Source organism: Mustela nivalis (assembly GCF_964662115.1).
Source record: "Mustela nivalis genome assembly, chromosome: 2".
Taxonomy (NCBI): Eukaryota; Metazoa; Chordata; class Mammalia; order Carnivora; family Mustelidae; genus Mustela; species Mustela nivalis.
In genome coordinates, this window is record NC_139021.1 from 92781215 (window position 1) to 92794293 (window position 13079).

General features: G+C 44.2%; 1 protein-coding gene and 1 long non-coding RNA gene across 2 annotated transcripts in view; one reads left to right on the plus strand and one right to left on the minus strand.

The window, feature by feature from the left end:
- LOC309857724 overlaps nt 1-13079 on the minus strand; it is a 143181-nt gene that overhangs the window by 57627 nt on the left and 72475 nt on the right. The gene's annotated exons all lie outside the window — the stretch shown is intronic.
- ABCB10 (ATP binding cassette subfamily B member 10) overlaps nt 1-13079 on the plus strand; it is a 35976-nt gene that overhangs the window by 19083 nt on the left and 3814 nt on the right. Inside the window, exons 7-11 of the mRNA XM_082719820.1 lie at nt 4062-4157; nt 5249-5458; nt 7334-7413; nt 9610-9790; nt 12053-12096. Coding sequence (XP_082575946.1) covers nt 4062-4157; nt 5249-5458; nt 7334-7413; nt 9610-9790; nt 12053-12096 — 611 coding nt within the window. The remainder of the gene's footprint in view (nt 1-4061; nt 4158-5248; nt 5459-7333; nt 7414-9609; nt 9791-12052; nt 12097-13079) is intronic.

Below are 13079 nucleotides of genomic sequence, written 5' to 3' on the forward strand. Positions count from 1 at the left end.
GGTTATTGTTTCTGAAATAAAAATTTAACTTTACCATTACATCACCTCTCATCAGTTAAGTGCCAACTGAAAAAACATTTCCTAGAACATTAGTCCAACTTGACTTTGAAAGAAGAAAGATCACTGTGATTCCATGTAGGTGGGCAGCTCCTTGGCAGGGAAACTGAGGCCTCTTACAGTGTACCGAGCTCAGGGTCACACTGGAGCCGTGTATTCCAACTCAAGTATTAAGACTGTATGTTTGCTTTGGCCCTAGAAGGTGGGGAGGAGAAAGGACAATGCTGAGCAGGTGTGTCCACAAACCCGCAGTCCTGTGGCAGTGGTAGTTTTGTATGAAGTTCACCCCGTTCAAAATTGCTGAACAGTCAAAAAGTGTAAATTAGAAAGTGCATGAAACAGAGTTGCTTGCTTTTGTCAGGAATCTCTGAGTTCAGCTTTTGTTGTCCATTCCCACCTCAAGGGAAGCAAGGTCCACAGAGGCAAATCTGTGTGAAGTCTGCGAGGTTTTCTTTTCTGTACTTCTCTGACAGGCCCAGCCAACAAGGGCCAAGTGATTTCCTGCTCTTTGTTTCCTGTCTTTGAAGGCTGAGACGGAAAGGTTAGATAAATAGCTCGAGGTCTGGTCATCGGAAGTCTGGTATCCCACAGTGTCACCTCAACCTGAGATTTTTATTGTCTGCTGGCAAGACACGATGTTTTCTGGACCGAGATTTTCGGAGATCCCGGAGAACAGCGTTTCAGTTCTGCTGGCTGCTCTTGAAGAAAAACCTGATTAGGACTGTTCAGGGTGCTGAATGGCTTGGGGTGGTGAGAGGGTCAGCTCAGGAGGACCTGGTGATGCAGTGTTGCCCTTCTCTCTACCCCTGGGTTGAGCCTGCTGGGCTGGAGGGTCTCACACCTGGGCGGGCATGTTCTTTCAGGTCTGGTCTGCCTCGGAGTGGATCGATCCACCACCACATCCCCTCCCTGTGGCCTTTCTGACCACAGTCTGCTTCCTCCCTGGCCTCCTCTCGTCTTCGTGTTTTCTGCCACGAGCTGACTTGACCTTTCTCAGTCCCTCTGCTCCTCCCACCCTCTTTTCTCCAAACTACGTGGCCTGATAGAAACCGCATCTGTTTTGGTGTGTTCACTGCCTCACTTTTTGTCCTGACAAGTTCACAGCTGTGTCTTGCACAGAAGTAGGTTGGACACATGGTTCCCATCTTCCAGGAGTCAGTTACCTCCCCTGTAGTAGAAGCTGCTGCTGAGGCTTTGTGCTCGAGGTTTAGGGGTGACTTGCTTTTGGAGCCGCAGGCTGTCCCACATCTCTGGTCACAATCTTGCATGACACCTGCCATGTGGGGGTGAAGCAGGGAGAAGAGGTACAGGTATATGTGGCGGGGTCTCTTAGCTCAAGGTCTCCCCGCGGTTACAGCCCAGACAGGTACGGAAGGCTACAGGAACCTCATTCAAGAAGTTGAGTTTGATTTTAAATGTTTTGGTGACACTCACTGTTCGGAATAATTGCATAATGAACCTGCAAACAAGAAATTAAATTTTATTTATTAAATAAATAAGAATTTTTAGATGTTGTTTTCTGCTTAGAACCACATACTGAAAAATGAAAATTCTTCTTGCATTCTTTGCCGATAGAGGGTCAGAAGTGCTGTTTGAAAAGCGGGCTTGTTTTGCACCAGCGAATGCTCATATATCTTCTTACCGAACCCTGATACCTTGTTTCTGACTCATTTTAACAACACATTTTAAAGTTACGGGTTCATGGTATTTTGTACATTCACAGCACTGTGCAACTCCCACCTCACCTTAGCTCCCCAAAATATTTGTCATCTCAAAAGAAAACCCCGCATTCCTTAAGCAGTCTGTTTCCTCATCTCTCCCTCCCTCAACCTCTAGCAACCACAGTTTGCTTTGGGTCTTCATGTGTTTGCTTGAGTTCGTACAAATGGAATCCCATACTATGTGGCCTTGTACGTTTGGCTCCTGTCATGGAGCAGAATGTTTTCAGAGTTCACCCTCATTGTAGCATGGCTTGGTGCTTCATTAATTTTCATGACCCTAACACTCCATTGTGTGGAGAGACCACAAACTGTTTATCCAGGGCCATTTTGTTTTGTTGTTTTTAGTTTCCAGAGTCTAAACTCTACTGTGTTGAACTACCTTCAACTCCTTCCTTCCCTTCTTTTTTGCACAGAATACTTCCACTGTCCTAAAAATCCTCTGTGCTCTGCCTCTTCCTCCCATCCCCTGACCCTTCACAACGGATCTTTTTACTGTCTCCATAGTTTTGCCTTTTCCAGAATGTCACATAGCTCAGATTGGCATCTTTCATTAGTACAGTGCACCGAGTGTTCCTCCGTGCCAATTTCAGGGCTCAAAAGCTCATTTCTTTTTAGCACTGACTAATATTTCATTGTCACATGGACCACAGTATATCTGTCCACCCACATATTGAAGGGCATCTTGGTTACGTCCAAGTTTTGGCAATTGTAAGTACAGATGCTTTAAATATCGATGGGCAGATTTTCATGTGGACATAAGTTTTCACCTTCTCTGGATAAACACAGAGGAGTGAGGTTGCTGGATCATACGGCAAGAGTATGTCTAGTGTAAGAAACTGCCAAACCGCCTTCCAGAGTGGCTGTCCTGTGATGTGTTCCCGCCAGCCCTGAGTGAGGGTTCCTGATGCTCCACGTCCTCACCACGTCGGCAGCTTGGGTTTTCATCATGCTATTAGGTGTGCGGAGTATCTCCCTGTTGTTTTATTTGCATTTCCTTGATGACATATGATGTTGAGCATCTTTATGTTTACATACGCTTTTTTATTATCTGTATTTCTTCTTTAGTGAGGTCTTTGGGTTCAGATCTTCTGCCCATTTTTTAACTGGGTGGTTTTCTTATTGTTGAGTTTTAAGAGTTCTTATATTGTGGATATCCATCCTTTAGCAGGTACATTTTAGACAAATATTTCTCCCACTCTGTGGCTTGTCTTCTCATTTTTGTTGGAGAGCTCAAGGTTTTGCTTTTCATGAAGTCTAATTTATCAGTTTTTCTTTCATTGATCATGTGTTGGTGTGGTATCTACAAAGTCATCACCAAATCCACAGTCATTCAGGATTTCTCCTATCTTATCTTCTAAGAGTTTTATAGTTTGTTTTTGTTTTTTACATTTAAGTCTATGGTCCACTTTGAGTAATTTTTGTGAAGGGTGTGAGGTCTTTGTCTAGATTCTTTTTTTTTTTTGCATGTGAATTTCCAGTAGTTCCAGCACCATTTGTTAAGATTGTCCTTTATTGAACTACCTTTGCTCACTTGTCAAAGATTAGTTGACTCTGTTTATTTGGTTCTGTTTATGCCCAATGCATTTTTAATTTAACCTGAAGAATTTAATCCACTGTATTTTGCACAAGTTTCCACAAGTATATGCACAAAAGTACCTTAGTAAGAATATTCGAATACCATTTTTGCAGCATCCTTATTGAGGAAAAGTGTTACAAATGTACATTCTTGCAGTTTACATGGCTTAGTGTACTTGGAGTTTGTTTGCTTTAAGTCTTAATTAATTCATAGTTCAAAGGTGACCTTAAAGAGATCGTTGGAATATTTAACATTTCCAAATTTTCAGTTTTTAGCCTAGTAGAATTTCTATTTGTTGAATGACTGAAAGGGGGGATTTGATTTTGTGGATAGGAATTTAAAATGAATATTTAGATGTTTTATATTCCTTTTAAGTAAGTGTTATATTTTATTTACATTGTATGTTTTTTGACGAGGTAGATTTTCTCTGTGACATTGTGATTTTAATTCAGTGGTTGATTACTATGGCTATCTGCATTTGTAAATTCCCAATTCAACATTTAGTCTTTATGTGAAATTAGAGAAGCTGAGGGCGAACAAGGGTATGACACAGGGAATTTGAATATGGTAGTTGCCTCAAATCCTTTTTTGAAAGCTTACAGATTTTATATTAAAAGCAACATATTATTACTATTTGCAAAGGGCTGGGGGTAGCAGATGGTCATTTCCTGGCATTGGTGATAGATATGTTTGCTTCTTGTCCTCAGGTCTGAGCTCTTTCTACTCGGAGCTGATGAAAGGGCTGGGTGCTGGGGGACGCCTCTGGGAGCTTCTTGAGAGAGAGCCTGAGCTGCCTTTTAATGGTGGGTCTCTCATGAGTTTGTTCTTTGTTGGGATTAAATGAATGTGGCTTTGGACAGTTACAACACCGCCATGCTCTGCCTGCAGAGGATAAGCACGGGAAGGATATCATCCCTGCCACACAGCAGAGAAGGGTGATCAGAGGGGCAGGCAGTGAGAGAGGAAGGAAGGTGGTGGGCACTGCAGCTGGGCAGAGGATGGCCCTGGAAGCGTGGGGGCTGACCGCGTGGTGTGCCGTCCCTGCAGGTGATTCATTACCACCAACAGCAGGAAGGAAGCGAGTGCCACCCAGGGTTGCAAATAGGAAAGGCCCTGGCCAGTCCAACAGATTGTTCTTCTGTAGTGATTCTGATGTTTGGGCAGTGGGGAGGATGGGGGGAAAGGAAGACAGACCACACATATAAAAGCCTCTGAATTTCTTGGCTTTGGGTAGTGGGCTAGGAGATGCTGGTGTTAATTGACTAGAGCAATCTCCTATATCAGCTGCTTTCTTGGAAGCTCATTCTGGGAGGGCTGTGTGGCCCGGAGCCATAACTGTTCCTCATCACAGACTTCCAGGACATTGTTGCTTAGCCCCAGATCATGAGTTGAAATCCCGGTATTCTCCAGTGTGACGGGCTGGAGGAAATAAATGCAGCTGAAAGGGGCTGAACAGCTTTTCCCAAGTCATTAGCAAGGTGGTACCAGGCTCTGCAGCTCTTGTGCAAGGCCTACCCATTTACCATCCTTGTCTTGAATATTTAGAGTAGATAAGATGAACTCTGGACCTGGGGAGCACCAGAGGCAGTGGCACAGAGGAAAGGCAATGGGCTTTGAAACCAGACTGCACCCCAGATGAAAGCTCGCTCCACCACCAGTCAGCTTGGGCAGGTGCTTGTCTCGGAGAGGCAGTGTCCTGTCATCTGTGCCGCTCAAGGCTGTGAGAATCAGACGAGCGCATGCACATCGTGCCTTGTACGGAGTGGGTGCAGAGCAGGCTCAAGGCCTCCTACTGCCGCTGGCGCCATCTGTGTGTGGTCTGACCAGTGGGAGGACGGAGATCTGCTGTGGTCCGATCTTCCTGTGAAGTGACTCTCATTCCATCCCATTGCAGAAGGGGTTGTTTTAAACCAGGAGAGCTTCCAGGGCACTTTGGAGTTTAGGAATGTGCACTTCAGCTATCCAGCTCGCCCGGAGGTGCCCATATTCCAGGATTTCAGCCTCTCCATCCCATCAGCATCGGTCACGGCGCTGGTTGGCCCAAGTGGTTCTGGCAAATCAACAGTGGTGTCCCTTCTGCTGAGGTTGTATGACCCCGTTTCTGGTGAGTGCTTCGTCCCATGCTAGGTGGCAGGATCCTCCAGAGCCCTTCCTTGTACTCCCGTGTTCTGGGGGAGGACGAAATTGTGCAAAGACCTGTAGTGCGAGAGTTGTGAAATCCCAGAGGACTGGTTCCCAGGAAAGAAGTCCCTTACATAAAGTGTCCCTTTTAAGAAGTCGCAAAAGGCCTGGCAGGCAGTGTGTATGGTTCGTGTCTGACCTCCTCAAGTCCCGAGTGACTTCCTGAATTCTACCTACTCGTCTCCCATGCTGGTATTCCCTCCTGGGAGAGGATGGGCAAGGCTGCTCCACAGCTCCAACAAGGTACCCTCCATGGGGCTGAGCAGCACCGAGGATTAAGTACCACTCTGTGCTGGCCGTTCAGCTTGTAGAGCTTCTCTGGAAGCCTTCAGGCTGCATTTACCTGCAAACTGCCCTGTGGCTAGCGTGCTGACAGGTGACTTGGCACCCGGGGGTCCCTTCTGTGTGACTGCATTATGGAAACTATTTTGAGGTAGTACGGATTTTCGTAATGGATTTTTCTTATTCTGGTTTTTATTTTTAACTGGATTATATCATCTTTAGAGCAGAGAACATGTTCTTTTATTTCTTTATATCCTTTGTTAATTACAACATAATTGGTGTATAACGTTATTAGTTCCAGGTATGCAGCATGATTCAGTGAATGTATATTGTGAAATGTCCAACATCCCTCACTGCACATAAAGTTTGTATCCTTCTTCGTAGCTGAGCCTGGAGTAGATAGTCTGTATTAGTGGGTTTGATTTGGAACTGAGAAAACAGTGATGTTTCTCAGCAAGAAGACAGCTCTTAGTAAAAATCATATCACTCATTTAAAATTAATCTGTCTTATGATCTTTGTATCTGTGCCATTTGGTTAAGACCATGGTCATGTGCCAGATAAGTATTCGACTTGCAGATCGCGACCCACGGAATCACCATCTGTGTTAAAATAGGTGTTAACTGTACTGTTGCCTCTGGAATCCCTGTTTTGATTCACTCTCCTTGCTATAAAATTCTGAATTTAGAAAAACCCTAGTCAGGTGAATGCAAACAAGTCAGAAATATGAAGCCCCTAGTTTCTTTATCATGGTGAACAGGTCAAGGAGAAGAGAAACGACATGTAAATTCCAGCCTTGCATAGTCTATAGAATACTTGTACTATTTAAGTCGAAGACCTCAGGTTTTTGCTAGTTTATGAAAATTTACAGCTGGCTGGTGTAATTCCACACCACAGACAAAGAGTGTGTTTTAGTCACCATCATTGCCGTCCCCAAACATTATTGAGTTCCTTCTGTGGTGTAGAATTAATTCTGTTAGCTAGGGTCACAGAGTCACATCTGATTATTGAAAAGCTCTGCTCTGATATCAGATTTGTGGTTATGGATGATTCTCCTCTGACCATATTTATGCAGGAAGGACTATTTTAAGGAGTAATAAAAGAGCTAAAAAAAAAAAATAAATAAATCACTGCCAGGGTTGAGTTTCCAGGACACCTCTTCAAAATGTCACCACAGAACCAGACCTTCAAAGTGGTTGCTGATACCGACGTGGTCAGGAAGCTCCAGAGTTAGAATCTTCTGGGGGAGCCCTGAATCAGTCCAGAGGAAGTTAGTCACTGCTGTGAGGCGAGTTGGATGGATGAACTAGCAATGGCCTAGTCAGCTAACCACTGCAGGGAGACAGTAGACAGGGAAATTCCATGAAATATGTTGATTTTAGATTCTTTTTGGAGATTTTGAACATACTTTTCATCTTTAAAAGAACTGAATGTGGAATTTTTCCACCAGATCCTTTCAGTGTTTACATTAGTCGTTGGCCCCGTGACACTCCATGACTTTCCTCTCCTCTCTCCAAGGAACTATCAGTCTCGATGGCCATGATATCCGTCAGCTAAATCCAGTCTGGCTGAGATCCAAGATTGGGACAGTGAGTCAGGTAAGAAGAGAGGTTCCATTTTTGTTACACTGTCTTTTAAGTTTGCTTTTATTATTTATGTTTTCTTTAGACTTCAACCTCTCAAAAGAGAAGGAGGAATCGATTTTCTCCAGATATGCTAAACTAATCTGCCCTGGCATGTTTTTTAGGTTTGTAAATAGTGCTCTATCTTGACCACCTTAAAGACTTGAACCAGTTGAAACCGACTTTTTATCCAAAGCCGGGGACTAGTATAGCCTTGTAATGCAGGTGGTTCAGAGAGGATGGGTGGAAGTGATAGAACTTTCTAGCTTTTTTTTTTTTAAAAAGATTTTATTTATTTATTTATTTTTGTCAGAGAGAGAGAGAGAGAGAGAGAGAGAGAGAGAGAGCCTGAGCGCACAGGCAGACAGAGTGGCAGAGGGAGAAGCAGGCTCCCTACGGAACAAGGAGCCCAATGTGGGACTCGATCCCAGGATGCTAGGATCATGACCTGAGCCGAAGGCAGCCACTCAACGAACTGAGCCACCCAGGCGTCCCTAGAACTTTCTAGCTTTTACGGACTCTTCCATAATTCCTATTCTCGTCACTGGCAGTGTCTGCTGTTTTACATGATGGGTTTCAGCGATAAGCAAGCAAAGATGATGGCGAGAGCCAGGGTCTCCTTGCAGAGAGGTTGCTGGTTTCAAGGCAGAATGTCTGTGATATGGTCACTTTAATGAGGCTGTTTTCATGAGACCATTTGGTGCAGGGAAGTTCTGACACAGCTGCTGATACTTTATTATCAGGCTATGTGCACCACAGGCAGACCTGAGGCTTCCCTCATTTCTGAGCCTCTCCCTCTAATGAACTTCCCCTCACCCCACTCCACTGGCTACGGAGCAGGACGGGCAGTGATGGGGTGGCTTGGCAGTATAAGGATAGCAGCAGGGCGTATTGTTTAGGGATGGAGAAAAGAAGCTGGAGGCTTATTTGCTGTTTTAGGACCATTCCACAGGGTTCTGTTAAAATGTCCTGTTCCCACCTGGTTTGTGTATATTTCAAAAAGTAACGAATAGAGATGGGGATTCCCCCCTCGATCCTTAGTGGGAAGCCCGCAGCTGGAAAATACAGATGGAGCCGGCGTCTTCTGTACCTGACAATTCCCAAGGGCAGGAGCTTACATTTATGAAGTATCTGCTGGCCGCCAGGCACCTGCCATGGGATCTCATTTCCTGCAGTATCTCGATGAAATCAATCCTATTCATGGAAGAACATGAATTTTTTAGAAGTCAGCTGGGTGGATTTATGGAGAACGAGGAAGTAGAATCAAAATAGTATGCAGCTGGACTCCTGGCTGGCCCCGTTGGTTGGCATCTGACTCTTGGTTCCAGCTCCAGTATTGGGATTGAGCCTGTCGGGCTCCGGGCTCAGTGTGGAGTCTGCTTATCCCTCTCCTTGTCCCTCTGCTCCTTGCTCCCTGCCCCACTCCTGCGCTTGTGTGCATGTGCACACTCTCTTGCTCTATCTGTCTCAAATAAATAAATAAAAAATCTTTAAACAAAGAGTGTAAAGTTGACACTTCAACAACATGGATTTGAACTACATGGGACCCCTTATGCATGGTTTTTTTATAGTACAGTACTATAAATGTATTTTCTCTTCCTTAGGATTTTTTTTTTTTGAAGATTTTATTTATTTATTTGACAGACAGAGATCACAAGTAGGCAGAGAGGCAGGCAGAGAGAGAGGGGGAAGCAGGCTCCCTGCAGAGCAGAGAGCCCGATGCGGGGCTCGATCCCAGGACCCTGGGATCATGACCCAAGCCAAAGGCAGAGGCTTTGACCCACTGAGCCACCCAGGCGCCCTTCCTTAGGATTTCTTAATAATGTCTTCTTTTCTCTAGCTTACTTTATTGCAGGAATACCATATAGAATATGTGTGTAACACACAAGATATGTGTTAATCCACTGTTTATGTTATCAGTCAGGCTTCCAGTCAACAGTAGGCTATTAGTGGTTAAGTTTTGGGGGAGTTCAAAATTATACTCAGATTTTCGACAGCATGGGGGTCAGCACCCCTAACATTTGTGTTATTCAGCAGCTGGCTGTGTATTCCTTGAGAGCAATTTAATAGTTTTTCGAGGTAAGGACTACATTAAGCTTCACTGCGTTTCCTAGATATGTTTGAAGTCTGTTTTGAAATTTGCAGCAAATATGCTTTGTTTCCAATTTACAGGAACCAATTTTGTTTTCTTGCTCTATTGCTGAGAACATTGCTTACGGTGCAGACGACCCCTCCTCAGTGACGGCCGAGCAGATAGAGAGAGTGGCTGATGTAGCTAACGCAGGTGCTTTCATCCGAGACTTCCCCCAGGGATTCAACACTGTGGTCGGAGAAAAGGGCGTTCTCCTTTCAGGTACCCTTTTGTTACTGCTTGGCCCCCAAAACTCTCTGCTCCAGCGAACTCTGCCGTATTTCATACAGCACTATTAATTTCTAATTAGGCTTTTGTCCTCAGAGTTTAAGAGATTAGCTTTTCTACTTTCTAAAAATTTCTTTTATATGCTGACAGCTCCCCAGTTTCCTTCACTTTCTACCTCAAAGGTGTTCCCAAGTTCCCACGGAGTGTCCCACTGAGTATAAGATGAGATTTTCTCTCATCTGAGGAAAAAAAGGTTCTTTCAACTTGAGATCCTTGAAAATGGCCAAAATTAAGAGAGGTACAGGTGGCAGGCTGATGTGTTCAGGGGGGCAGGGGCTGTGAGCTGGAGCAGAACTGAAACCAAAGAGCTCTCTGTTCCCCACGCTGTGCTTGTTAAACCAGGGGTCCCCAGACTCTCCTGTAAAGGGCCAGAGAGTAAATATTTGAGATTTTATGAGCCACAGGTGGTTTCTATTACATGTCCTTTGTTGATTTTTTTTTTAAACAACCCTTTAAGAATGCGGAAACCACTCTTAGGTTTACATACAAATAGGTAGTAGTCGGGATCTGGCCCTTGGCACAGCGGGCAGGACTCACGGCCAAGGCTCAGTCTCTCTTCCCTGGGATCTTAGAACACATCGCAGCGCAGTGCATTCTGGGTACCGTATTTTTAGGAAGGAAAGAAAAAACTTGTATTCTGTTTGCTTTAGAATACAGAAGTAAGACCAATGAGTAGACTTAAAGGGAAAGAAATGGGGGTAAGCCCAGATAATTTCTTCGTTAAAATTATTGCCATGTGCTCCCTTCCATGCGATGAGCTCTCTGTCACTGGAGTGTCTGAGCAGAGGACAGATGCCTCTGTGTCAGAATGAAGGTTGCCAGGTTGGACAAAACTTTTTGTTTCACGTTAGACCACAGAAAATTTAATACAGGCATGTTTTTATTGCGTATGATTTTTTTAAACAATAGGCAGTGGATGAAGAAATGTTTTGGATAGATTTGCAAGATTGCAGCAGTAGAATCACACACTGCTTTGTACAAATGCACTGCTCTGGCATCTCTCAAACACGTCCTTGGGTAAAAAACCAGTTTCAGCTGCTTGTGGTGACATTATTGAGTCTCAGGGGGTCAGGCCGAGAGCTACCTCACTTTGTCCAACAAGCATGTCACCTCCTCCCTTGGAACAGGTTCCGCACGGTCTTCCCTCTACCAGGACTCTCAAGCTCCCATTTCAGCCTTTGGTTAGTCACTTTCTGGGTGGAAGAAAGGACAACTAGTGACAGATGCCCAGTGCACCAGTTGGCACTGAGGATTTCTCAGAGCTGAACCCAAACCCTCCGCTGACTGCTCAGTCAGCCCACCTCACAGCACTCCGACACCCTCGCCAACTTCAGAGGTTCACAAAAATAAAGGGATTTCCCTGGTTCCCTTGTGAGCACGGGGCTGCCTATTTGAGGACAGCTTTTAGGCGCACCACACATTTCAGATGTAATTGGATCTCGGTTCATCATTTATGAGCTTCTTTTAGATGAAGTCATGTAATGTCCAGCAGTTACTATTAATAAGTATTTCATCCAATAAAATCAACCAGAAAGGACTGTTTCCATCACCAAAAATGTAGTGAGTTTTCTAAAATGAAGTAAGTCGGGAGGAGTCCCGAGTACTATTTGTAAGTTATAGTTGTAACTTGAGGGTCCCGTTCCCTGGAGGAAAGGAGAGAGGGTGGTGTGAGGCGAAGATGAGGAAAGGAATTCTCAGAGATGTTCTGCCTGCCTCTGTCCCATCTGCATTTACCCACTCCTGTCCCCCCGCCCCCCAGTTTCTTCCCTTGTTTTTAGTAGAATTTGAGTTCTAAGAGGGTGGATCAGAGTGGCTTACGCAGACTTTGACTCTGCCACTTACCAACTGTGACACCCAGGACGGGTTATTTTGTGCCCTTGGTTCTTCATCTGTGAAAAGGGAATGTACTTCATAGGACTCTTTTTTATGGTTGAGTGAGATAACATTGTAGTGCTTTCAGCCTGGTACATAGGAATTCCTCAATAAATGTTGTGATAATTGTTGTTATTACTTTTGAGGTTGATGAGGAGATAATAAATTTTTAAAAATAGGCTTTTATAATACTGTCCATCTCAGCTGTGACTAACCGGAAGACGCTGCCTTCAAATCGCCACTTAGCTTATCAGAAAAACCTATTACCAGGAATTTTTTGTTAAGTCTTTCAAGTTTAAAAAATATATATATTGTCATTGTCAGGTGGGCAGAAACAAAGGATTGCGATTGCCCGTGCTCTGCTTAAGGTAAGCTTGAAGCCACTTGGCCAGAATTTTTTTTATTATCATTTTTAATTAGGGACCTTATAAATTTGTAATTTACTATGCTTCTTCCTTTTGTTTTGGAGGGGGAGGGTAGGTATACGGTTGGTAGTTCCCATGAAAGATGAGTTGGGAGTTCCACTCAGTATATGTTGTTCAAATTTAACAAATATTTCTTGGGTGTTAGGGGCCCAGTACTGTGGTAGGGTTGTTGGAGGGAGAGAAGTTTAACACATGGACCTCTGTGAAGAAGTATGTGGTCTAACAAGCAAAGCAGTGATTCTATAGAAATATTAAAACAATACAAGTATGATTCATTGTATAATCTATAGTCAATTGCTAGACTTAGTATAGACTGGAAATACTTCCACAAGACTCCCAAGAGGAGAGGAAGGCCATTTTAGCTGAAGACCCCAGCCATTGTGGTTTTTAAGGACATGATAGCCTTCTGCTTTGTTATATAACTACCCTCCTCAGATTTATAGGTGATGTTAAAAAAAAAAAAAGAAAGAAACTGTTACTGAAGCATACCATAAAATTCACCAGTTTTAAGTGTACCCTTCAGTGATTTTTAGTTAGTGTACAGTTGCTCAACTGTCACAGAGTCCAGTTTTGGAACATTTCTGTCACCCCAGATAGATCCCTGGTACCCACCTGCAATCCTTCCCCCCTCCCACCTCTAGTCCCAGGCTGCTGCCAATGTACTTTCCCTCTGTCCTGATTTGCCTTTCTGGACATCTCAGATAAATGCAGTCTGACAAGAAGTGGCCTTTGCATCTTGCCTATTTTACTAGTATAATGTTTGTTTGTTTTTTCAAGGGGGAGGGGCAGAGGGAGTGGGAGAGAATCTTAAGTAGGCTTCACTCCCAGTGTGGAGCCTGCTGCAGGGCACAATCTCACGACCTTGAGATCATGACCTAAGCTGAAATCAAGAGCTGGAGGCTTAACCGCCCCATGAGTATCATGTG